This window comes from Fusarium falciforme, chromosome 9 (genome assembly GCF_026873545.1).
Source record: "Fusarium falciforme chromosome 9, complete sequence".
Classification (NCBI taxonomy): domain Eukaryota; kingdom Fungi; phylum Ascomycota; class Sordariomycetes; order Hypocreales; family Nectriaceae; genus Fusarium; species Fusarium falciforme.
Genome location: NC_070552.1, coordinates 1,520,354 through 1,544,885, shown reverse-complemented (window position 1 = coordinate 1,544,885; position 24,532 = coordinate 1,520,354). Strand labels below are relative to the sequence as shown.

General features: G+C 54.4%; 7 protein-coding genes across 7 annotated transcripts; 3 read left to right on the top strand and 4 right to left on the bottom strand.

Annotated features, from left to right (window-relative positions):
* Positions 1 to 1,456: 1,456 nt before the first annotated feature.
* NCS54_01136100 (PALP domain-containing protein) lies at positions 1,457 to 2,534 on the top strand (the record flags this gene model as incomplete). Its single annotated transcript, XM_053156641.1, has 2 exons — positions 1,457 to 1,542; positions 1,595 to 2,534. 2 exons carry the CDS (start codon positions 1,457 to 1,459, stop codon positions 2,532 to 2,534), a joined length of 1,026 nt encoding a protein of 341 aa, XP_053012616.1.
* A 647-nt stretch (positions 2,535 to 3,181) lies between these two features.
* NCS54_01136000 (Hypothetical protein) lies at positions 3,182 to 3,708 on the top strand (the record flags this gene model as incomplete). Its single annotated transcript, XM_053156640.1, has 2 exons — positions 3,182 to 3,296; positions 3,353 to 3,708. 2 exons carry the CDS (start codon positions 3,182 to 3,184, stop codon positions 3,706 to 3,708), a joined length of 471 nt encoding a protein of 156 aa, XP_053012615.1.
* A 177-nt stretch (positions 3,709 to 3,885) lies between these two features.
* On the bottom strand, positions 3,886 to 4,341 carry NCS54_01135900 (Hypothetical protein; the record flags this gene model as incomplete). Its single annotated transcript, XM_053156639.1, has 3 exons — positions 3,886 to 4,076; positions 4,133 to 4,256; positions 4,309 to 4,341. The coding sequence occupies 3 exons, from the start codon at positions 4,339 to 4,341 to the stop codon at positions 3,886 to 3,888; spliced, it is 348 nt and encodes a 115-aa protein (XP_053012614.1).
* A 1,324-nt stretch (positions 4,342 to 5,665) lies between these two features.
* Positions 5,666 to 6,628, top strand: NCS54_01135800 (Hypothetical protein; the record flags this gene model as incomplete). Its single annotated transcript, XM_053156638.1, has 2 exons — positions 5,666 to 6,129; positions 6,181 to 6,628. The coding sequence occupies 2 exons, from the start codon at positions 5,666 to 5,668 to the stop codon at positions 6,626 to 6,628; spliced, it is 912 nt and encodes a 303-aa protein (XP_053012613.1).
* Positions 6,629 to 7,356: 728 nt separating this feature from the next.
* NCS54_01135700 (Hypothetical protein) lies at positions 7,357 to 10,735 on the bottom strand (the record flags this gene model as incomplete). Its single annotated transcript, XM_053156637.1, has 7 exons — positions 7,357 to 8,131; positions 8,187 to 8,316; positions 8,366 to 8,696; positions 8,747 to 9,619; positions 9,667 to 9,755; positions 9,803 to 9,942; positions 9,996 to 10,735. 7 exons carry the CDS (start codon positions 10,733 to 10,735, stop codon positions 7,357 to 7,359), a joined length of 3,078 nt encoding a protein of 1,025 aa, XP_053012612.1.
* Positions 10,736 to 11,190: 455 nt separating this feature from the next.
* On the bottom strand, positions 11,191 to 12,069 carry NCS54_01135600 (Hypothetical protein; the record flags this gene model as incomplete). Its single annotated transcript, XM_053156636.1, has 2 exons — positions 11,191 to 11,977; positions 12,044 to 12,069. 2 exons carry the CDS (start codon positions 12,067 to 12,069, stop codon positions 11,191 to 11,193), a joined length of 813 nt encoding a protein of 270 aa, XP_053012611.1.
* A 2,310-nt stretch (positions 12,070 to 14,379) lies between these two features.
* On the bottom strand, positions 14,380 to 16,527 carry NCS54_01135500 (NDT80 domain-containing protein; the record flags this gene model as incomplete). Its single annotated transcript, XM_053156635.1, has 3 exons — positions 14,380 to 15,130; positions 15,252 to 15,614; positions 15,665 to 16,527. The coding sequence occupies 3 exons, from the start codon at positions 16,525 to 16,527 to the stop codon at positions 14,380 to 14,382; spliced, it is 1,977 nt and encodes a 658-aa protein (XP_053012610.1).
* Positions 16,528 to 24,532: the final 8,005 nt, after the last annotated feature.

Genomic DNA, 24,532 nt, shown 5'->3' with positions numbered 1-24,532 from the left:
GTAATTCTGAAATTGGGCAACGGATAGCTATCATCCAAGCTAGGTATGTTGTTCCAGACACGATATCTCGACTCTCCACGCGACGCCTTCCAGTGAGCCCCTGAAGCTGAAGCTGGCATCACACACATCAGTGATGAATAAATGACGTTTCCACAAACTGCAATGCTGAATCTTGAATATTTCAAGAAAACATAGGCCTTTGTTCAAATGTTATTAAGTGCCATCCGAAGCTCCATTCACTCAATAACTCCCAGGCCCTCAGTTATCCAAGTTGTCACAACCGCAAACAAAGAGCTCTAGGCAGGTGAATCAACACTCCAGCCTACCAATTATATGTCAGCTGGGCCTCATATAACTAGCTTATAGCAAAGAAGTCCATCTACCATGACGGGCAGACGACGTTCAAAGTTTGCCGCTATCCAACGTCCACGAGACTACCCAATCAGGCAACGACTAAACACCACAAAAGACTTTCAAGAACAAGACGATACATCTCGTTTACACCGCAAGATCCAAATCAACGGTTCTCAGGCGGTCAGATCTCACAAAAGTCAATCTTGTCTCGGTATACGACCCTGCGTCAGGCACATGAGCCACCTCTCGACGGGCGCATCGCATCCCCTGATCTGGCCGTGATGCGCACCTGCATTCCTATTACCCTATAATTGACCTCTGATTACCCTATAGATTGTATCTCGTTCCTCTGAAGTGGTTGCGGCGACGCGTTGTTGGGGTTCGACGTGACCTCTTCCGGGAGCTCGGCTCAAGCGGGGAAGTCGGGGTCACGATGGCTTCAGAGTGTCCGTTGTGAGGAAACACGAAACTATTACCCTATCAGAACGTCATGTGAGAAATCTGAATCAATCTCCCCGCTTCGAATCAAAGTCAGCGTCTCGTCTAGTGACACAAAGAACACCTTCGAAAAAAATGAGGTCTCAGAAAGAGGACCCCTAGAAACAGGGCATCAAAAGAGGGCCTGGAAATGCCCCAGAATCATCCTGAACATGCGACGTCTGCGCCTTTCCAATGTCAAGCGCATGTCAATCCTTCCAGGGCGCGCCAATCAAAAGGCGAGCGAACCATTGGCGAGCGCTAAAACGGGCAGAGTTACGCGGGTATTGAGGCCCGTTCTATCCGTAAAAGTCGGATACTTTGTTCAAACAAGAATTTTCTTATCATTTGGGTACTTATATAGTACTTGTCTGTACAAAGCCACTACTTGCCCCTGCTGATCAAACTAGAGCCGCCTGGATAGACTTTTTTATTCTTCCTTCTGTTGCTAGTAACGGCTTCTTTCGGGTTTCAAATTCGGACGTGTCCGGCCGAGAGCGAAGATCAACACCGATATACACCATCCATCCACTATCCAGATACATATCAACCTGCTCGCCCAACGACATTCGACTGGCACTTTCAACACATTTTTAATTATCAATAATTACTCAAGTCATTCACAATGGGCTCTCTCGATGTCGACGCCAAACTCCCCTGGATCAAGACACCATGCATCCCAAGCCCCCAACTATCAAAAATAGCAGGCTGGTAAGTCCCCTTTGCCTCTAATCACTAGAAATACAACTCACTCTTTATCTAGCAATGTCCACCTCAAACTTGAAAACCTGCAGCCGTCAGGCTCCTTCAAGTCCCGCGGCATCGGCAACCTCATGACCCGGGCCGCCGCCTCGGCTCCGGGCCCGGTTCACTTTTACTGCTCGTCGGGCGGCAACGCCGGCCTCGCGTGCGCCACATCGGCCCTCTCGCTCGGCCAGCCTGCCACCATTGTCATCCCCCACATCACCTCTCAGCTCATGAAGGACAAGTTGCTGGAGCTCGGCGTCGAGGTCAAGCAGGTCGGCAAGAACTGGGCTGCTGCTGACAAGTATCTCCGCGAGGAGCTGCTGGCCAATGATCCCTCGGGCGTGTATGTGCCCCCGTTTGATCATCCCCATGTATGGGATGGAGCTTCAACCATTGTCGATGAACTACGGGAGCAGCTTGACGTGCCCATCGACGGCATCGTGTGCAGCGTTGGAGGCGGAGGTCTAGTCAATGGCCTCATGCAGGGTGTCGAGGGTCATCAATGGTCAACCACAAAGCCAACCGTGCTCGCGGTCGAGACGCTGGGCGCCGACAGCCTCAACGCCAGCGTCAAGGCCGGCGAGCACGTAACGTTGCCCGAGATGGCTTCGATAGCAACATCCCTAGGCGCCACGCGCGTGTCAGAGCAGACTTGGAAGTGGAGCCAACACCCGAGCGGCACAATGAAGAGCCTGGTCGTTTCCGATGCTGATGCCGCCATCAGCTGCGTGCGGTTTGCAGATGATGGAAGACATCTCGTCGAAGTGGCATGCGGAGCGACTCTGGCGATTGTTTACCGTGGGGACCTGCGGACATTCCTTGGCAAGGGCTTGTCTGACGAGGAATGGAGCAAAAAGAATGTTGTCCTGGTGGTCTGCGGCGGCTCGAATGTCACTCTAGGCATGCTGCAGACATACAAGGAGAAGTACCAAGCAGAGTCCTGCATCAAGGTGTAAAACCTTCAGTTGACTCACGGGACAATAGATTGGGTGGACGCTCAGTTAGATGCGGCCTGGCGTTATAGCTCGGGCATATTCAAGAGGAAAAGAAATAGGACAAGGCAGATCAGGGTCGTTTAAACTTGTGATTTAGGTCTAGCGTTGAAATTAAAACCCGCCTCTCGTACAACATATGCTTGAGCGATATGCTTAATATAGAGCCACGGCGGTAATCTCAGACACTGCACCGCATGCGGAAACTTGTGAAGAGCGCAGCCTCAGCCAATATTGACTGGCGAAGCCTCCAACTCGTCGCAGGCTGCTGCAGGGCTGACGGTCACCCGCCAAGGCCTTCTTCAGCCGTTCAATAGTGGCGTCTGGTGGCGCTCCAGCAAGGGAGTCGTCGCTCGGGCAAGGGCTCTAGGACTGGTGAACTGGTGACGCCGTAAGCAATTGGCGTTATCGGGGGAGCGCCATCGAGGCTTTTTGAAGTTTTGTCAAGGCGGAATTGAAGCGGCTGGAAATTGGTGGCTCAAAGAGCGGAGGACGAGTTTTTGGACGAGTATAAGAAGTTGAGGGATGGACGAGAGATGAGTGTATGCATCAGAAACCACAAGCCTCACTCAATTACACAAGATCAAAGAAAGCTTCTGAATCTCTTAAAAATGTCCAAGACTCTTGCCGCTTCATTGGTCCTCCTGGCTGGCTCTGCCATGGCCATGACCCCAAACCCACAGACACAGAGCCTCAAGCCTCGCAGTGAATACTGCGGAACCGACCGTAAGTACTCCTTCTTGAAAATTCATGTAGAAAAAAAATCCTAAAACGTCCTGCAGAGTACAACATCGACTGGTACTGCGTCAACTCCGACACCTCCTGCTGTGTCGGCAGCGTCCAAGGCGTCTGCATGCCCACAGGCTACTCATGCTGCGACACCGGCTTCTACTGCGAACCCGACGAGCAGTGCTACCTCGTCGGGAATGTGCAGTACTGTATCAAGGACGGAAACAAGGCTGAGGCGACGCGCACCGCCGAGTCGCACTCTGTTGGTGAGACCGAGGCCAGCAAGAGCAAGGACAAGGGTAGCAGTGACGACAATAACGATGACGAGGACAACTCTGCTGTGGCTTCCACGAGCAACAGGATCTTGCTTCTCCTGCCTCTCTTGGGCGCCGCGGCTGCTTGGCTGTGAGGGATTCACTTATAATGTGGCGTTTGGAGTTGAGGGTTTCATGAGAATAATGAGGAGCCTTGAGCCGGGAAATAGTCATTAATTAATTACTATAATCTGCACATACATGACATGTCAGCAATCTTTTCTCTAAGGTCAAATACAAACGGGCATACCTTCTTCTGTGCTAGACACCATTTATCGTCTTCCCTTACTTGTGCTCCCTCTCCCCTTGGCTGCCTCCTTATCCGCCTTGGCCTGATCAATAAAATCTTTCATAATTTGGTGCAGATCCGGGTTCTTTCTAGCGAGTAGGAGGACATCATCTGTCGTCACGGTTGTGCGACCTGCGTGGTTGCTAAACGTCTCCAAGTCGGTGGCCACATTTTCTAACGCCCGGCCTTGTCAGCACCTATCCCATATGAAGCACAAGGAGAAGACACACCTATCTGGGCCCAGACGAGCTCTGTGAGGGCGCCGATAAACTGCGGCGTAGCGTTGCGGTTGCGGATGAGTGACTGCTCGTCGACAATCTGACCGACGGCGTACCACAGCGCAGCCTTGAGGCGCTGGAGAGCTGGTTAGCGGGTGTTTTGCAAATCAACTGGCGTGCTGTAATACCTCGCGATCCTCATCACCTGTTGTGTCAGCCATTTGATGCGTTGGTGACGTCTAATGTGAAATGGTGAAGTAATACTAAGAAGGTTGGAGCGTGCCTTGACGCGTCGCGGGGTTACAAAGGGAGCTTGTGAAAGTGCCTACGAATAAAGAGGCGGGGTGTTTGCTTGGTTGCACAACAGCGATGGAAATAAAGCCACGTTCATAAGACAAGGAGAAAATATTTGTGTATGATTTGAACTGTTTCAATTCTGTGAGAAGAGACTAGAAACCAAAGGTACGGTAACATTGATACCATCTTGTGTTGCGCTGGCAATCCCATCCAACAGGGCCTTGCGCAACAATGGATCGATACGATAACCAAGCATGGATAGAATAGACCCAGACTACCTATGCAGGAGTTTAACCATGTTGGATAATACTTACCATTCGTCTAATAAATACAAGAGAATATTAAACCTATGTGCAAACACTATTTCGGTTTGGAATTTGGAAAGAGCCCTTGGCTTTGTCACAATATACCGTCTATTCAAAGGTATTTTGCCAAGTATCGGCGTTGTTCCGTTATGCCATTCACACAGCCCTTCAACCACCACCGTTCAAGCTCAATTCAATGCCACAATTCTCGCAAGTCCACAATCCCCTGTAAATCATTCCCTTTTACGTCAATTAGAAAATTCTGCTTCTGAAAGTTCCCGAACTCATTCGTCATCACGTTCATGATCAGCGCTGGAGTCAATTGACATCATCAGCTCCATCAAAGACCCAAAGACCCTGAATGGCGATCGCCGCCTGTGAAGTGAAGCATGTGTTCAACATTTTCCCAACGCATATGCGAAGGTGTAAACTCTACAAGAAAAGGTCCGACTCGGCGATAAAAGATCGCAGCTGATCAGAAAACAAAAAAAGGTTGGTGAGCATGGCTTCCAGAATCTCGCAATTCGTCCGAGCCACAGTTGAGCCCATCCCCCCATCCACGAAGATGGCTGTGTTTCACCTCCACCCAATAGGATACTACTAAAATCCAACCCCACACTTCCTGACGCCATGGCTTAATGCACCAGCCACGCAAACCTCGTCATCCTTTGACCAAGCTGCCTCTCGCCACTCACAGCCATCCCATCCATGGATCCATCAAGCAACAGGAACACCCATTCACACACTCGAATCAGATGCTTTCGGGTTTTCGGCCCAGAACGGCGCCTACGTAATGCTACTGTACTTTACCTTTGAACCGTCCCTGTAAATAAACTTGCGTTCGCCCGCTTACTGGTGTGTAAACCATTGCCGTTTGATCTCACCCAACCTTCTCTTGACAAACATCACCAACTCTCACAGAGTCGCGATAACCTCACCAACCATGGGCGCAAGATCAGGCGTCACTCTCAAGTTCCTCCAGTGGTTCATCCGCGGAGTCCAGTTCGGCTGTGCTGCCCTCATCCTCGCCATCTACTCGTACTTTCTCGCCGCCCTCCACAACCACAAGCTCCCCATCAGCGACACTGTCCGCGCCGTCGAGGGAATCTCAGGCATTGCCGTGCTCTACACCCTCGCCGGTTTGCTCCTCCTCTGCTGTCTTGCGGGACGGACCCTCTCTTCTTTCATTGCCATTATTCTCGATGTCGCATTTATCGGCGCATTCATCTACGTTGCCGTCGCCAACAAGAATGGAGCCAGCAGCTGTGACGGCTATCTAGACACTCCGTTCGGCAAAGGTAAAGCTAGCCAGACAGCCAAGGGAAGCGATGGCTTCACGGCCCTCCCTAGCTATCGCGTCGCTTGCAGACTTCAATCTGCTTGCTTGGCCGTCTCCATCATTGCAATGTATGTACCCCATCTCACCTCGTCCAATTCCACCATCTGACATCAGCACAGCTTCTTCTTCGTCTTCTCCATCCTCATGGAGGTAGCCCTCGCCCGCCACCATAACAAGGAGAAGCGCTTCGGCCCCAGCCCCGCCAACAACTACACCTCCGGCTACGGCAAGCGACCCGGCTTCTTCGCCCGTCTATTCCGTCGCAAGACGGCCGCCGTCAACGACGACAACGAGCTTCCCGAGCACATCCACCCCGACCAGCTCGACGACAACGCCCGCCAGAGCCACGGTACCGAGCGTACCGCTGTCAACAGCTACCCCGATAACACGTACAACAAGTACGACAGCAACGGTTACAGCTACCCCGACGCCGACCACGGCCGCCAGGACGGGTACGGGCAGATCCACTATCCGGAACCCGAGTACGGTGTCACGCAGTCGGCACCTAACAACAACCACAACAACCCGAATTACCGATATGACGACGGTGTCTACGATCGTGCTTAGGAAATTGGGAATGTACGGATGAGAACAAAGGATCAACAGAGAATGAGATACCCGGAATGTTGCTCCCGGCTAAAGCAACCGGTCGCTTACGAACATTTCATATTCAGAACAGATAGATGACAGAACCTAATGAGCTAATAATGCATAATATTGTACGGTTCTTTACACTTATAATGCCCCATCTACTTCAATTCGCCCCATGAATGTCCCAAATTAAGGATTCGAGTAGCCGTAGAGATGACGAAACACAAAGTCTGGTAGCATGGCAACCAGCTCAACAAGGTTCCACAACGGCATTGCGTTGCCATCATGACCTCTGACAAAACCTTGTTATAAGGTTATAACAAGGTGCTTACTACACCGTTGAGGTTGCTCCAAACCTTGAATTGGCCAGAGTTGGTGATGTGTGTGTGTGTGTGTGTTAGCTGGCCTTCAACTTGACAGTAACCAACCATATGAGACAGCTAGTAACACAAGTTAAGATTTGTGATAGCGATAGAAACACATGCATATTGTATTACATGGTTGAACCTGCACGAAAGTTGACATCATGTTAGCTGAGTTGTGATAGTAAACCGCTAGATTGACGTTGTATGAGGCATCATCACAGTCAAAGACAGTTTAGTTGTGCTTGGATTTGCTGCATTCATAGTTATACTCGCTGTTTGTGAGCAAAACATCTGCATAGCAACTGACAGCTACATCACTTCATTCAACAACCACCATGTTCACCATCCCTCAACATGCTCCAGCTCACTCATCCCATCATCAGCCCCGGGGTCCGGCCAGCTCAAATCCAGCTTTTCAAGCTCCCTCGAGAAAAAGTCCTGCTCCTCCCTCATCGCAGCTCTGATATCCGGCGCAATCTTATCCGGGTACCGTCGAATGTTGAGCCAGTGCGTCAGACTCCTGAGGGCCTGCTCCAGCGGCAAGGCCGCGTCCACCTCGGCGTCGACGTCGCTACCGGCGAGCCACTCGTCCCGGAGCTCCGGTCGACAGTGCAGGTAGACCGCTGTGATGACCCTCATGTTGCTCTGGCGCCACTTACGGCCGCAGTATGGGACCTGGTTCTTGAAGAGCTTGAGCGTGTAGAGGCGCAAATCTGGCTGTGGCACCTTGAGCGACTTGCGGAGAATCGTCGACGACTTATACTGCACGAGAAGCAAGTTTCGGTGTGCTTTGTTCTTGCAGATCTTCTGCATCACTCTCAGGTAGTTGATGAGAGAGAAAAAGTTGCGGCGGGAAAAGTCCGTAATAGGTTCCATAGGGAGGGCGTTGATGGGATATCCCAACTCGTCAACCTCGGGTCTTGTGGAAGACAGGTCATCACTCTTCATATCTCCGTCCTCTTCCTGGTTTTGTTGCGAGGGTGGTGACCGCCGTCTCTTGATCGGCGGGGGCGCTGCTTCGTCTTCGCTCTCTTCTAGATCGTCGTCATCTTGTTCCATCTCTGCAGCTGCCTTGTCTCTCGACTTTGATAGTAAGTTGCAAAAGTGAAAGAAACTTCTTCAATAGTCAGCAAGCCAACCTAGTACTCAACAACAACAACTCTGCTCACCTGTTTTCAGCTCGGTCCATCTTGCTGTCGACGACTTGCTGTACATCCTGATGAGCGAACAGCTTAAGAACGAGAGGGACGTAATTAGAGTCGAGAAGTAGTTGTGTCATGTACTCAAACTTGAGCACATCTGATACGATATTAGCAGTGAATACACGCATTACCCAAGATAAACCTACGAGAAACCCGTAGCCACTTTAGTAGGAGGATGAGAATTCCAGTCATGGCTTTGGAGGTAATCTCTCGTGTCCTTGCAGCGTCGACTTCTTCCAGGGACAGTTCTGGAGTTGGGACCCTAGGCGCATTCTGTCCTGGCAATTCTTGTTGTTGCTGCTGTTGCTGCTGCTGTTGTCTGTTGCCTGCAGGACCTCCGTTCATGCCAGGATTGTTGCCCCTACCCATTCCCGGCGGTCCTTGTTGTGGTTGTTGCGCGACGACCGCAGTCACGTTAAGAAGAATCGGCCGCAGAAGCACAATCACCAAAGATTGGAGGTGAGGCAAAGCATCGCGCTGGAAACTGTCAGCATGCTCAAAGTCGTCCATCTTCCCAAAACACTCACATAAAACCTCTCCACAGCAAGAAGTCGTTGCTTATCCTTTTCAGTCAAGGCTTCCGGCCGAGGGCCGTAGTCTATCTCAGGTTCAGCAGCTGCTGGACGCTTGGCCTTCTCTTCCGCTTTTGTCTCCGCTCTGACTTCTTTCAATATTTCCTGCTCTTCCAGCGAAAGCTCGTTTAGGTCGAGATCCTCAATGTCGTCGTTGTCATCGTCATCGCTACTATCGTATCCACGTTCAAACTTGAGGAATCGCTCGCGCTCCTCCCATAGCTGACGGGTTGCCCGGGTCATCCTCACCCGCGTAGAGAACAGCTCTCCGGCCTCGAGGATGGACGCGGGAATATCGCTGCCCTCCCATTTCCGGCCAACCAGAGCGTTTTGGAGACCGGCAGGACCCTTTCCGCCAGCACTGTTACTGGTGGCATCCAAAGGCGGGTACATGAATGGGAAGTTCTGGTTCGTTTGGTAATTCTGCTTCTTGCCGCCTTTCCCACCAACGCCTGGTGAGGGAGGTGGTGAAGGGGCTGGAGTTGCGATATGAACCGGCTGGTCCAGGATCGAGGTTCCTCCGCTTTGAACCTGTGGCGGTGCGGGGATAATGCCATTAGCACCATTATTCCTAGATACTTGGTTGGACAGTGGGGGCAATAAGGAGGTGTTATCTGCTTCCAATGGGATGGCTGGTTGAGGAGGCACATAGGCCGGGTATTTAGAGGTGATCTCTTGGCGGAAGACGTGATAGTCTAGGGGCGAAGCAGTGATGGTGTCTTTACCAGCTGCCTTGTCGCCCATCTCATTGGTAGCCTCCTTGATGGCCTTGAGCTCCTTGGACCCGCCGAACACAAGGAGGATAGACTTCCAGAAGAGGAGAAATATCTGCGGCATGTAAGGAAGGAGTCTGGTTTTACACCAAGGATACATACATGAGTTTGGGGCATAGTGTTATGCTCGTCCCAACGGAGTTTTGATGTTGCTGTAAACATGTAATCGACCAACGAGGGCTTGAGTTCCACTAATAGCTGTTAGTTGCGGTACCACATATGCCAATAATAAACTCACATAGCTTTCCGTGCGTGGAGGACATGTCCTCTGGATCGCTCAGAGTCTCTTGTATGGCAATATACATGATAGTCATGAGGTTCATCAACTCATCTTGTGCTTCTTGAACATTGTTAAGTTGCCCCAGGGGTTCTCCTGACCTAAAATTGCCAATCAGTTTGGAGTGGAATAACCAAGAAACTGGTATAGTCACCAATGCACTTCAAAGCTATTTCTGAGGGCTTCCCATATGACATGCAAACCCTCCAAAGACGTCAAACACTCAACCCCGGCCTTGATGGCCTGGAGCTGGGATTTACTCGCGACCGACCGACTATCACCAGGCGTCGCATTCGACATGGCAGTATCGTTCCAACGCCCCAGAACAAGGTACACCAGCTTCCCGATTGAAGCGTTCCGCAGCGCGGCATCGTTGGACTGCACGCCTGCGATGGCGGCCTGGATGAAGCGCGCACGTGTGTCGTTGTCGGCGTCGTCCCACTCGTCCTGGGCGTGGAACTCGTGCTGCCAATGCCACTTAAACGCTCGCTGGGCTGCACTCAGTCGTACCCACTGTGGTAGTTGATAATTGAACCACTCGTCGATCTCCTCGGCGTGCGGGCCCAGGTCGGTGTACTCAAAGTCGTAGGCGACGGGCTCAGAACGGTTGAACTCGGCGACGATATGGCGTAATTGCTGTAGAGAGAGCGAGTCGGTCGGATTCGGGGGGCCATTAGCCGGAGGAGGAGCCATGGGTGCCGCGGGGGGAGCTCCTTGCAAGGCGTTGCGCTGGAGGGGAGGTCTCGCCGGCGGCGGCGCGGGGACGGGTGGAAGCTCATGTTGCTCGGTCTCTCCGGCCATGTCTGTAACCTCTCCCGTGTCGGCGACGTCTCCGGTGGGCGTGAGGGCCTGTGCCCCGTCTTGAGCGGCCCTCGAGGGCCAGAGGTTGCTCATGGTGTATGTTCGGACGTTGGATCTCGAGGCTGGTTCGAAACGATGCCCCACCAAGATTGTTCTCTATTCGGCTCTGGCTCTCAAGCCATCGTCACGGTACAGGGTTCGTTCTGGTCGTCGGCGAGTCTAGGGCTATTACAAGATGGATACTGTTTCCAAAGGCGAAGATGCTCGGTGTGGTAGTGGATGTGGACGTGGCAGGCTGGAGGATCCAATGCAAGCAGCTCACTTCAGCCTTGGGGATTTGGAGTTGCGCCGGCAGAGTTAATTGGTGGCCTGGGCGCCTAGGAATACAGGGTCCACCTCCCACCACAGACTGCGTCACAGTTGATCTGGACCATGGTTGGCTTGTGCGACCAAGCCTCATTTTGTAGCTTGAAGTCTCAAATCTTTTTTTAAACGACGGCCAAGGGATTGATCAAGGCTAGATTTGGGTATAATAGAATACGATAGAATTACTCAGAACCCGCAGAGTCGTCATCAGAACCTCCTCCCTCTCCGTTGCCCGCTTGCTTCTGTTCCCTCGCCTTGGCCCTCTTTCTCAGCTTCTTTAGTCGATTCAACCTCTTCTTCTTATCTTTGATATGCTCCTCCTTCTCCGTCAGTCTCTGCACCTCGGCCGCCTTCTTTTCTTCCTTGGCTTTCGACCTCTTCCTTAGTGATATCCGTTGCTTCTTGCCTGGCCGTCTTTTGCTCTTGCTCGCCTCGTCTTGTGTCTTCTCACCCAACTTGGCCTTTCTCGTCACCGTGATGGTTGTAACCTTCCAAGGAAGTTCGAGCCCCCAGGCCCTATCGTGCGATCTTTCGAGCACCTGGTCCCCACTCATGGCTGCGTATGCGTATTGTTGCTTCAGTTGTGTGGGCACATTCGCCACCACGTAGTAGGATAGTGGTCGACCACGGACGAATTCGCCTTCGCCTGTAGGTTCAACATCTTCCTCCAGGACAACCTTTTGCGCGGCAGGGGCGCTACTGAAGAGACGGAATGCAAATTCCTCCTCGGCATCCTCCCCTGTCCCATCAGGAGAACCAGAACCCCCTGCTTCTTCGTCACCTGACCCTTTGGGTCCTGCGAGATGAGAATTCCCCATAATCAGATCGGCGGCCGGCTGGGCGAAGCTGTCATCCAACCCCAGCGACTTTGCGATCTGCGCATTCAGCCTCGCCCGCAGCTCAGCGTCATGAATACCATCATCACTCTCACTCCCATTGTCTGATCCATTCAGATCCTCTCTTCGAACCCTAAGAGGAAATTAGAAACCGAATCTCTAGTCTCCCGTAAGGAGGAAGAATGGAACCGTTACATACCTCTTTGCTTCTGGAAGGTCAAACATGGTTGTCGTCTCGCAACCCCCCTTTCCCCTCAATCGATTGACGGAAAAGATGGAACGGGCTGAAGATGCTAGCGGGCTTACCAATATACGCTACCGTCCACGTCGTATTCAACAGACCAGAGCTGAAAAAAAAAGAAGAAGAAATGGTCCGTCGCCGGCGGTCCGCGGGATCTTGAGCACGCGCGGCGTTGATGAGGATCGGGCAAATCAGACTGGGCGCGAATGAGGCAAAAAGAACTGGGTCTCTCGTTCTCGTTCTGCACAGACGAAGAAATGAAGGGGGACAAGGGGGCACAAGAGGAGGTATGGCCACGACAACGCGAAAAGCAGCTGAAATCTCCAGTTTATCCGCTTTTCAGTGCGACGACGTCAAGACGAGACTATGGGCGATGCAACCCAAGAATTTCCTTTTGCTTATCTTATCGCGCCCGGCGCCGACGTTGCCTGCCACAAGTCAGCACGGCCCGCAGCGGACAAAAAGAACCAGTCAGTCTAGGAGCTTGATATTGGGCATATTTCTATGGAGTCTTCCTCTTACACCACCTATGAGTGTGACAAGCCAAAAATAACATGAGATGAAGCTCAAATCTTACACCGGCACATCATTCTTTCTCTAGTATTTAGCCTCACACAGCGTATCATCGAAGCTATACTACGTCTACGGCAAGCTCCGTATTGCTTCGATTCCGGTCTTTTCTTTCCACCACTAGCACTACCCGCTAACAAGACCTCATTCTCCCCCTCGGCCAATCATCCCTCCCCTCCACAACGACCATCACGACACCATCCCACGGCGTGCCACCCCCTGGTTAGAGCCTCGACTTGGGACCGGGCTGCCGGGTGCCGCTATTCACGAATCTGGTAAATACCTCGCGACTACCTACGGATACACGCTCGTGCGTGCTCCCACTGCCGCTCCAAGCAGGCTTCGGGCGGCTTGGATGGCCCAAGCCCCCGGGATCCACGGGGGAACCGATTGTCCATGACCCTCGGTGGCGCCCGCTCGTGATGACCGCCATGATGCGACGACACCAAGCAAGCTGCGACCTCGCCAGGCATAAAGCAGCTGGCATCCCCGAGACTATCTGGGATGGATGGATCCTTTACCACCCCTTTGGTACTGTAGACTCCACCTGCTTCCGGGGGAGCCACGCAACATCAGACTCGATCCAGACTTGGCTTGGCCCTCAGCCCATCTTCACGATGTGCTGCCATGGCTTTGTTGGTCGCAATCGGTCGTCTCATCGTAATTTCCAGCCCGTGTCTCATTTCCTGGCGGGTACCTCAACCGCCTCAGGCGAGTACCTCAACCGCCTCAGGCGAGTACTTCAACTCTCTAACCCCCCAGACTCGAGTCTACCTCGGAATACACCTTCACACAAGCGACGGATGTTTTCCATTTGATATGGTCGTGGAGAACAAGAAACCAGTCTAACAGCCAGCTGGAGCCCAACTCGACTACTCACCAACTATCAACGCCCAAGCAACTCATACTCACTCCCCGCACATGGACGATCACTGATCATCAATCACCGACCACATATCTCGATATAAATCATTCATTAAAGATTGTCAACTTCTGCGAATTACTTCATCAATACATAGGGGAACTTGTTCTCAGCAGCCATCGTCTGGTCCACGCGCCGCTTGACAAAACACAACAAAACGTCCATCTCAGAAAACATCTAATCAGAACCGACGATAATTCGCAAGCTCATCATACCAGGCAAGAAAGAACAAAACGCCTCTTCTTTTCGCCTTGTCCATACGTCCATCGTCCATCCTTTGGTCTCAGCCATGCAACAGTGTCTCGAATAATCGCATTCCCGAATCTTTGCTGGACAGCAAAAGACGCCGAGTTGTCGAATCTTGATCGTTCTGTTCCAAGTCATGGACCTCTAGTCGTCGACCATCTTGATGCATCGAAAACTCTTCACCCAGCCGATCCGCCAGTGCCGCCTCCGATTATCCCGTCGTTTGAATGAGGAGTCGTCCGTCATGCCAACCAACTGTTTTACCGCCAGCTCGTCGTCCTCCCATCAACCATCCATCCATCCGTCTACTTCCAGGTGTCCCGGAATTCTCAAAATCAGTGCAAGCCGCCCAATTCAGTTCAGTTTCCCAACACCGGCCGTCATAAAATAAAGAAAACTCCAAAAAGGTATTGTACAAGCTCACTGACATATGAACCAAGCGCTCGACAAAGCCAGTGGTGTTCATGTCTCATCGTCATGCCAACATCTTTTGTTGGCAGCTTTTGTATATCGTCAAATGCGAGCTTCGCCACTCGAGAGGACGAGCGCCTCAGGTCTAACTGGGGTTCCAGGAATACTGGTTCATGGCATCAAATGAGCCTCGCTGTCCACCGTTATAGACCGATGGAGGTTGCGATTGGCTCGACTCAGTCTTGACTGGCGAAGTGCCGGCCGTGTTGTTTTTGTACTGGTCTTGGGGGAATGGGTACGGACGCGCTTCGTTGCTGGCGTACGCGATGCTGTTGCTGTGCTCCCCCGCTGCCGTCGTCCAAGTGTTCGAGGGTGGATAGTAGTCCCTGGCTGGGACCGACGGCGGCGCAGACGACTCAGCGTTGTAGCCCGGTTGCGCCACATCGCTGGGGCTTGTGTGGACAGGTGCGTATGACCCGTATCGGTACTCAGGGGAAGCCTCGTTGTTCGCTATCGAGCCCGTGCTGCGTATCGATGGGTGGCTCATGTGGCGGGGACTCTTAAGTGGTCGCGGGTTGTCGACATAGCGGGGAATGTTCATTGCGTGCTCGTGACCGCCGAGCGGCGCCGTGTGAATCGACAGCTGCGGAGGAGCTGTCGTTGACTGCATGTAGGTGTATTGAGACCGAACCGGTGGGTGCTCCGAGTCCGTGGCCACCATGGAGAGCGGCACGGAGGGCTCCATCGATGTTTGGATAGGCAACCCTTGTGGTTCGGCAGTAAAGTTGGTGGTCCCTGTAAGGGGTCCCATTGTCGCTGCAGGATAACTCTCAGGACCAGAGGACGGAACCTGTCCCATTGGCACCTGAGTCGGCGACGTCCAGGTTGGGTACGAACTACTGTTTGTCAGTACAGCTCTAATCCAGGTCTCCCCTAGCGACTCGGGGCCGACTGTGTCGCGTCCGGCGTCCAGTTCCCCATAATCTGACTAGAGGGATCGTAGATGGGTCGACTCACTTGGATCGTATGGGCCCTAGCTGGGTGCCGGGCATTTTAGGCGCGCTAAAGGTAAACGCGGTTCGCGGTAGCTGTGTGTCGATGCCTCTGGCTTTTTCTTGGTGCTTCACAGTCAACGGTCCTGCAACAACGCCCAGCCCGGTTTCCACAAGGGCCTGTCCACGAGATCCTGCGCTTGACCCCAGAAGAGGGATCTCCTTGCGGGCCTGAAAGTTGCGAGGGCTTCGGCCTCGCACCACGATGGGCGCCGTCGTGGATTCCGTCAATACAGCCTTGGTGCCGTTGGCCAAGGTTCCAACCACCTTCAAGTGCAATACAAAATGCTGCTGAAGTTCCTTTCGTCGACCGTTGTTTGCTGTCGCACTTGATTCTCTGTCAGCACCTCGACGTGGCTTGTGTACAATAAAACTTACATTCTAAATTGCAGTCGACGCCAGCCGATAGGGTACACGGCAAACTCTCCATCCGCTTCTGTTCCATCTTCCTGGAAGGGAATCAGAGGGAGGGATTGGGGTTCTTGGTCAGGACTCTGGTTGGTCTCGGGCGAGTTTGGTGGAGGTGTCTTCCAAGGGATAACAATCAACCGGACGGGGTTACCATCGACAGACTCGATGGCCGAGATGGTGACCTCAGTGCTGTTCACTGCCACAGTTTCTCCCGCCTCGGTGATGACAGAAAGCTGACCACGCGGAGTTACAAGGGAGCCGCTGATCTGGAAAAGGTTTCTCCGGTAGCAGGTCAGTTCCGGCTGTCGAAGCGAGCCGTCGGCTGTGCTGGTGGGCATCTCGGAAAGGAAGAACATGCCGTGGAGCTGAGCGGACAATTCGAGCTGCTGCACACGGCCTTGCTGGTCGACGATGGTGTTCTTGTCCTGGGTCCTCTTAAAGGCCAAGAGCTTGTGCTCGTGGCTGGCGCTCATCTTGGAGTTGTCGTCGCGGAGATCCTGGACGATCTCCTGATACGCGGGTGGCTCCGTCTCGGAAAAGGACCTCTTCAGATTGGGGTAACCGTGGTGAGAGACGATTTCCGGATGCGCTGACCTCTCGTACGCCTCCTGGTCGTCCGGAGGGTATCGACTGTAGGAGTACGGAGGCTGGTCCATCTCTGTGTGGTTGCTGCTGGTTCGTCCAGAGAGCGGCGAGGAAGTTGACGGCATGGAATCGGGGACTCGACCCGGGATGTGCACTGAGCCACCATAACTTGACCACATGCCCGAATGCCCCGGGTGGCCTCTCAGATCTGCCATAGTGGCCGGATATGCTGCTGCGGTTGTCATGGGAGCATAACCTGATCAACTCGCCGCCTCCTCAACCAGACCAGAATGTCTGGGCTAAACCCGTCGCTAGTAAGGCGGCCCAGAGAGCATAAAAGTTGAGACAGGCCTGGGCGGACGGGCAAGATGGTTGTCGGCAGAGAAGAAAGGGCACGCAGATTGTTCTTGGCACAGAGCAGAGTGCGATGGCGATGGGAGCGTGCGTGCGTGCGGTGTTGGAGGCGATGAAAGGGACGGGATCCAAGACACAGGGGAGTGAAGTCAAGGTTGCAGGTGCAAGTGTTACTTGTATATGGGAGTGGATGGCGACCAGAGGAACGGCAGATGGTGGAGGGGAGTGTTTGGTAAAATGCCCGGCACTGTCTCCGGGGTGGAGACCGAGTTGGACGGGGGGAAGTTTCGAGGTCCAGGCACAGGGACTTGGGTCAGCACTCTCGACCACGGCCTCGCATCAAGCAAGCCCGGAGAGAGTTCTCAGTAGAGGAACTCAGAAGGGCCGGGCATGAGCGTCTGTGGGTTGGGGAGGCCACTCCAGCGCACGCGGCCGTTCTTGGAAGGAGGATGGATGGGGAGTGGAGGGGCGGATCTGAGAGAAACAATCACAGCCTGTTACGGTGGTCGAGGCAGATACCCTGCAAATACTCGGCAATGCTGGGGACGAGGTCTCTTAAGAGACGGTGATATCCCACGGGATGCGATGGTATGGCGACGGCGGCGATGAGGGTGATAGAGCAAGCAGGCAACGCGCGCGGGCAACGCAGTTAGTTAGTTGTTCAAGGATGAGCTTCGTCGGGCGCCCATCATGGGAGGTCTGATAAGGTGGATGCGTTGATGGAGCGTAATGGAGCTTAGACGAAGCTATGCCCCGGAGGTAGTCTAGCAGCAAGAGGGTCCAAGGGAACCGCAAAGTGCCGGGTACAGGCAGGCAGGTTAGCAGACCTAGAGGAGGACATGGAGACAGGCCTGCTCTGCTGCTAGGAGGCAAGGACCGACGAGCCCGGTGGCTCGCTCGCTCTGGGGGCCAGGGCCTTTGACGCGAGGTGAGAGAGAGACGACATCCCAGACACGCCCCAGTCCACCACAGTCCCTTCCCTTGCCATGCCATCCCCTCGTCAGCGTCTACCGAGGGGTTCGAGAACACCCCTGCCCGTTGAGTCGAGCATCGAGACTCTTTGCAAGAGGTGGCCATGTACTGTTGACAAGCGGCAACGCTAAAGTCTGGATGAGAACATGCCATGTGTAACCCAGGGCCCGTGTACTGGCTACCCCGTCCATGGCGGTTGGGATTAGATGGAGAGAGGCCGACGAGCAATGGGTCGAGTGGAGACACGGGGGCCATCTCTCGAGGGCCGGAAGCCCCTCCTCCCTGAGGCAAGGCGCCCCATTCATGACCAATCCCGGGCCATGATGCCTGACCGGGGATGTTGATTTTGAAAGAAGAATCCTCCGAGCTCGAGTAAAGGCTGCTGGCCCGCAAATTTCTAGAAGACCGTTGGACAGAGTCGCCAATGGGGCAGCGCGAAAGAGCAGGGAGGCGAGGAAACAGAGCAAAATTCGGACTCGAAGAGTTTTGCTGTCGACAAGGGGTCTCGTCTTCTCTCGGCCATTGTTTCCCCCTCTGTCCGCATCGCGATCTGCTGTCTTTTCTCAGAGCGAATGAATGCCTGAAGGCATTAACACGGGGCTATATCAGACAACGGGCCCTGCACCCCATGGTCCATGGTCGAGCCTGGGTAGCGTGCTATGCTAGACGATGCGCAAGCAACGTTGGATCGAGACCCGGTCACAAACCGGAGCAGGTATTTGCCTTGCAACGATCCGTTTTGGGATCGACTCGGGAGATGAGAAACTGGAGCACCTTCTCGGTCTGGCGAAGAGATGGCTTAGCTTATGCTTACCCGAAGCATTTTGGATGCGGCATTGGTGGGCGCCGGCTGACGGAGAAGAGGTGGAGACGACGGTGCGGCCCCATCATCAGCATAGCGCTGCAGTATGGCATCAGCCATCCGCTGCAGTGGCAGCAGGGACGGGTGCGCTACGTGGGTAGTTGCGTGCTGTACTGTGGCATTGCGGTAGCCCAGCAGCAGCATCTCCAGTACTGTATCGGAGGCACTGCAGCCATGACAGCAGCAGCAGCAGCCTGGAGAACCAGCACGAACCATAGGCCATCCCAGGGCCATCCTGGGCCTTCTGTAGGGCCGTCCCATGCCATGGATGCCATCCAATCTGTTTGGAAGCTTGTCCGTAGCATCATCTGCGCGAGGTGGCCTCCCAGCCTGGGCATGCTCGTGCCGCATTGTGGAATTGAATTTGGCCGATGGTGCGGAGAAGCTGGTTCCGGGTCGCAGCCTCGTGTTTGATGGAGATTCAGGACCACGGCACTGGCATATGGCGTATAGACCACAGGATCCGTTTGCTCATGGGCGAATGGACAAACAGAAGACGAGACTGCGGTTGGGCCGGGAGCTCGCTGCTGGGCCATGTGGCTTTGGCTCGGACCAGCACCACAATTTCTGGGATTTCCAACCCTTGCCTGTGAACGATGATGCTAATCATGACGATGAGCGCGGCTTACGGCGAGCTTTCGGCGTGTGGATAGACGAAACAGGCGCCTTTCGTCACGACTCAGTAATTGCTGTCATAGTGCTCAAGCTTGCTGCGGCTCATGATGAATACACGCGAGGGGGGATAGCCCTTGGAACGAACGGGCGCCCTTTTGGAGATGGCTTCACCTCGCGCCGTTGCATCGATGTCTCGCGTTGTCGTTGGTTGGTTCGTGGGTGGAGAAGAATGCCAGGGCCGGCCAGGGCCAGCCCCCCCAAAGGAAAAAGTGAGACAAGGGCACGAGGGGAAGGAGCTTTGGAAGGAGGTTCAAGTGGAGTCGCGACCTTTGTTGGAGGAGGCAAGGAGACGTGCGAGGGGAAACCACGACCAGGTCAGAGCCAGTCGCAAGCATGCAAGCATGCACTAAGACAAAATGAGCAAGAAGCAAACCAGGGAAAGGCAGGAGCGGCCGGGGCCGTGCCCCCTTCCCAACGGCCGCCCCCCTCAACGGTCGTCCCCCCACAGTGTCTCAGTACGGTGTGCCTAGTGCTTCCGGCACCGTCCAAAACAGCCCACTTCCCAACTTCGTTCTCGCGCCGCTCGGCCAAGGTCCAGGCTCTCTGCCCCAACAGGGCCTTGTCTTGTTCTGCGTCCGCCTCCTCCAGGTTTCGCATGCATGCAGGCATGATGAGGAAACCTAATCGGTCGCGGGTATGGCATCCGCATCGCGTGTTTTTGTCGTCAGCGTGCCTCCAGGGGGCGGCTGCGATAGCCCCAAGCTCCATTTCAGCGACTTCAGGACACCAGGGCAGATCCAAGTCGCCAGGGCCTCAAGCGCGCCAGCCTACCTTAGGCGAAGCGAAGTCTCAAAGTCCATCATCCACCAAGGTTTGGCCGATGGCGCGAAAGGGCGAAACGCTCGCCTTGCTCGAGCAGGCCTCCTTTCATCCCGACAAGGACTCTCTGTCAAGACCAAACAAAAGACACCAAACCTGAAATGACCAATTCAGACAAGTCCAAACATTTTTTACCCAGGATACAAGACCACCAACCATGCCAGAAGGGAAAATGAGGCCCTGCTATCTACCGGGGCACGACTCGAGGAGCAACTCGTCGACGAGAGAGAGCAGGCAAGGGTGTGCATTCCTCCATCTCGACAAGACAAGCACACACTTTGCGCACGTCCACACACCCGCATCGCCTTCATATCCAGGTCCGAGTAGCACAGACTGAAGGAAGCCCACGGACACCGCAGATGCTTACTACGAACAAGCGACGAAGACGCAGATTCTCGCGCGCAGGTCATCACCCTCACATGCCGGCGGCGGTTCTCGATTGCGGGGATGGGTGGCCGGCTCTAGTCCTCATTCGCTGCTCGAGGTGTACGGCAAATGAATTCGCACCTCTTCACCTGCGATCATGGTTGCGGGTGTCCTTGGTTGAGACTTGCACATCGCCCGCAAACACGGCTGCCAAGCCCGCGCCCTGGAACCATAACCCAAAAACACAAGCCCCCCAAACCCAGACAAGGGATTGACTTTCACCGGTGGGCAGTCCCTCCTGACACACGCGCCCAGACGCCACTCCGACGGTAGTTCCTCGTCCCTATCTCGTCCCGCCGTCTATCCCTCGATGTAACCATCCCAGGTGGCCACGGCGATTTTTCTGAGATCTGGCAGTCCAGTGCGTCCGCCTGGCTTCGCAGCAGCAGCATTGAAATGGGATGCAGATGGCTTGCGTGCCCATTGATGCCGCTTGCCGTCTCACGGGCCACCCAGGGTCCTCTCCCAGGATTCCCCTTCGGGATGTGCCTGGACGCTCCACAATTGGCCATTGTGACGGACTCCCGTTTTGGCCGGTTTGGGGTCATGGTTGACAGCTTTAAGAGCGTATCCAGGACAAGGGCTGGTCGCATTGATTATTCGGGGCCTGATGCGGACGAACTACCGCTCCATGTGCCCTCGAGGTCGAAGCAAGCTTGCAATTTCAACGCCCAAGCACCAGCACCCGTGCTCCTGCACCGACCGATGACGAAGGATGGATGGGCGCGGTGCAAACACTGCGCGGTGCGCGGGAGCGTCGCGGGATCCGCGACAAAGGGGCCGAGATTTGAGCGACTATTGTGACTTGTGGACTCTGGCCGAGATTATGTTTCGCACATCCATGGTCTTAGAACGCCGGCTTAAGATATATCAGCAAGCTTTTATGGGCACTACCACTGACGGCCGGTCCATGTCATTGGCTGCTGCGGAGGGTCGCTAAAACGGCGCTGCAGGTGTGCATATGCGTGAGGTGAGAGGTGTGCTGCTTTGAGCGCATCCATGTTCACACACACGCCAGAAGCTACACCAGGCCGGCCGTCCGCAGCTTGTGCGGCCACGCCAGAGTTCAGAGCCGCACTAGATGGGATGGCTATCTTTGTCCGCCCGACGCAACGCGGTACGACATGGAGAGAGAAGGTAGCAAAGGTTGTTTGGAATGTTTCACGGCTGCGACCAACGATCAAGAGGTGCCGTCGGGGTGGACGGGAGGCTACGATGATGACTGGCTCCCCAACCGCAGCGTAACCGCAGACGTTGCAACGCGCCAGCAGATCGCGGCAGTTGAACGCCCACAGCCCACAGTGCCAGTGCCATGAGCCAGAGAGCGGAGTCGAGGCACTGGCTCCCTTGCAAGCCCGTCCAAGCAGGCAAGCCCAAGCCTTGCTGCTGCTGGCATTGGGTTTTAGTGCTTCTGCCCCCGTGGCTGCCGACGAGTCCCGCCCCTTGTTCCCTCAAGCACGCAAGCCCACTTTTGTCCGGGGTGAGGGACGAGAAGACTCCAACGGGCTTGGCTTGGGCCCGCCTCTCCGGCCGGTAGACCCTTTTCGGACGACGATCATCGCCCAGCAACCCTGACTGGGAGGCGCTTGACTCGCTTTGGGCAGTGGACTAATATTATCGACTTGGCTGTTATTCAACGCGAACGCCGATCGAAGGGGGTTCAACCCGGCTCTTGTTAATGATGAGTTATGCCTGGATGAGGAATCAAACGCATCTCGGGGTCCCCTTTCCACATGCAGCAGGCAATCGACGCACATCGGCCGACTAATTACCTTTCCCCTGAGATTGCGAGATGATGCAGATTGATGCGCATAACGTTATTTAACTCTGAGAGATGAGTCTGTGGCTGGGTTGCTCGCTCTTGGAGAGTCAGAGTTCAGCCTTGCCGAGGGGGATGGATGGATGGATGGAGTGTTTGGTTTCTCTCTGGTTGTTGGTGGCCGATCGATCCCCTGCCAATTCCCGACGGCCTCAACCACCACCTGGCTACCTTAGCAAGTCTCAGGTAACTCGAGACAAGCGCTACTTGGTTACCCGCGTTGGTGGCTCTACGACATGGGACGATTTTCCGCCTCTATGTTTGGAACTAGCCAAATAAGCAACTTAGACTTTGGGACAAGCGCACCTCTGACGACACAACGGCTCAGTCTCTCTGGATTTTGCACAGTGTCGGACGAACCAGGGCTTGGCAGAGGAAGAAGAAACAATAACAGCAGCAGGCAAGAAACAACAATGATGACAACCAAACATCCGAGTTGAAACGAAACGTTGGAGTTGTTTCTTTCCCCAGCCACCAATCGCGGCGTTTGTTGGGCCAGGCTAGCAAGCCCTTGAAGGCAGACTTAGCCTGGGGTTGCGGAGTCTCACGGCACCAGAATACTCAGCGATTCCAACTACGTATTGTGCAATTCCATGGCCGCTGAGGAGCGAATCGCATCTTTTCATCCCAAGTGTCTCTGAGGGCATCAGGCCACACCAAGACCAATAGTCCCGATGAGAACTGCCCGTGTAGAATCAACCAAGCGTCATTTCCCCAACGCCTACGGTGCAGCTTTTGGGGAGGAGGGATGGTCCTTGTACTCTCGCCTGGCCCACCATCAGCGGTAGATTGTCGCGCCCCAAAGGATCCCTGCGAGGCTTTGCAGACGCACTATGATTATGGCTGGCACGAAAATACCTCGAACGGAACACTCTCCTGGACTGACTCGTCGACGGTGCCTGATTCGTGTACCTGTGTTGGTGAGTTTCCTCTGTGCGTCGATGTGGTATCGACGACTCAGCCCTACCACTTTTAAAGGCACTTTGGTGATGCACTTGCGGCTCCCGACCTCGACGATCCAGGGGCATCTGACTGATTGACGATCAACGCAACGTGCCGGCAAGCATGGGGACCTCCCCCGGTGCTCCAGTGTCATGTCTAGACCTGTGAAGCTAGCAGAAAGCCGTTGTGCTTGCTCCAATTCATTGCAGAGGAGGGCCACATGGGCGAGTGAGGCGTGCAACGGGGCGCCGCCAAACGCAAAGACCTCGACGGGACAGGACAGGACGCAGAGAAGCCGATATGCATGGCGCACGCGTGGCTATGGGTCCATCCTCCAAGGCTTGCAAGGGTGAATTCAACGGCGGCTTGCAAACAAGCCCGTCTTGGGAACGTGTGATGGTTTCATCACATTATCAAGGGCGCAGAATGTCTCTGCCGGCTGGAGGATCAGCTCGACTTGCCCTCGAGGCTTGAGTGAGGCAGAGTGAGGAGGACAGCTAGCCAACGATGGCCGTGTCTCGACTGACTTCTGACAAGACGCGTCTGGCTAACAAGCTCGTCACACGCTGAATGTCATGGTCGGGTCTCTAACCGAACCGATCTACCCGTCCCGAGAGGCGACACAAGAGCCGGCTTGCGCCAGTTCTGCAACTGTCGGCCCAGACCGGCCGCTACCGCAAGTCAACAATTTCAACGTTGGCCAGAGATTCCAGCAACAGCAGTAACAACGACAACATCTGTGTGTATGTGTGTGTTTGCGTGTGTGTGTGAGAGAGCGGGGGTCTCTTTTTAGGTATGTGATAGCTGTGGGTTGGACATCTGCAAGCTCCTGAGCACAAGTTCCTCGTTGGATCAGAGTTCCGGTACAGTAAGCTGGCTGTGGGAGGCTGTATCAACGGCAGTTGTCGAGAAGAGACGAGTCATTCCCCTTTGCGGCAAACGGACGGAAGGACGACCCATCAGACGATCGCGCCATGTCGTCTCTTTCGCCACAACCGGCTCCTCGAGGACGAGAAAGGAGGACGGACTCAACATTACATGTCCCGATCCATCCATGGTCCTCTAGCCCGCCCCAACTCGTCGCTTCCCGAGTCCTGTCAAAGATGATGCTGGTCTAGGTTATCCCTACTTGGGTGCATAGTCTCTCTCGGAGGGCAACCCTCGGCGTCTCTGCAGACAGGCAAGACCAGGTGCGGTACCACGTGAACTATTCAAATACGACGGCAGACTATTGGAAGATGTTGTTGCTCCGGGGTTTGCCTCGCGTTCGCGAGAGATGCTGGACCAGTCGGTGTGCGTCTTGCACCAAGGTTGACAAGATGGTGTCGATGCCCTTGGCATCAAGCCGACGGGTGACTCTGGTGCTACCCTCCTTGCGTCC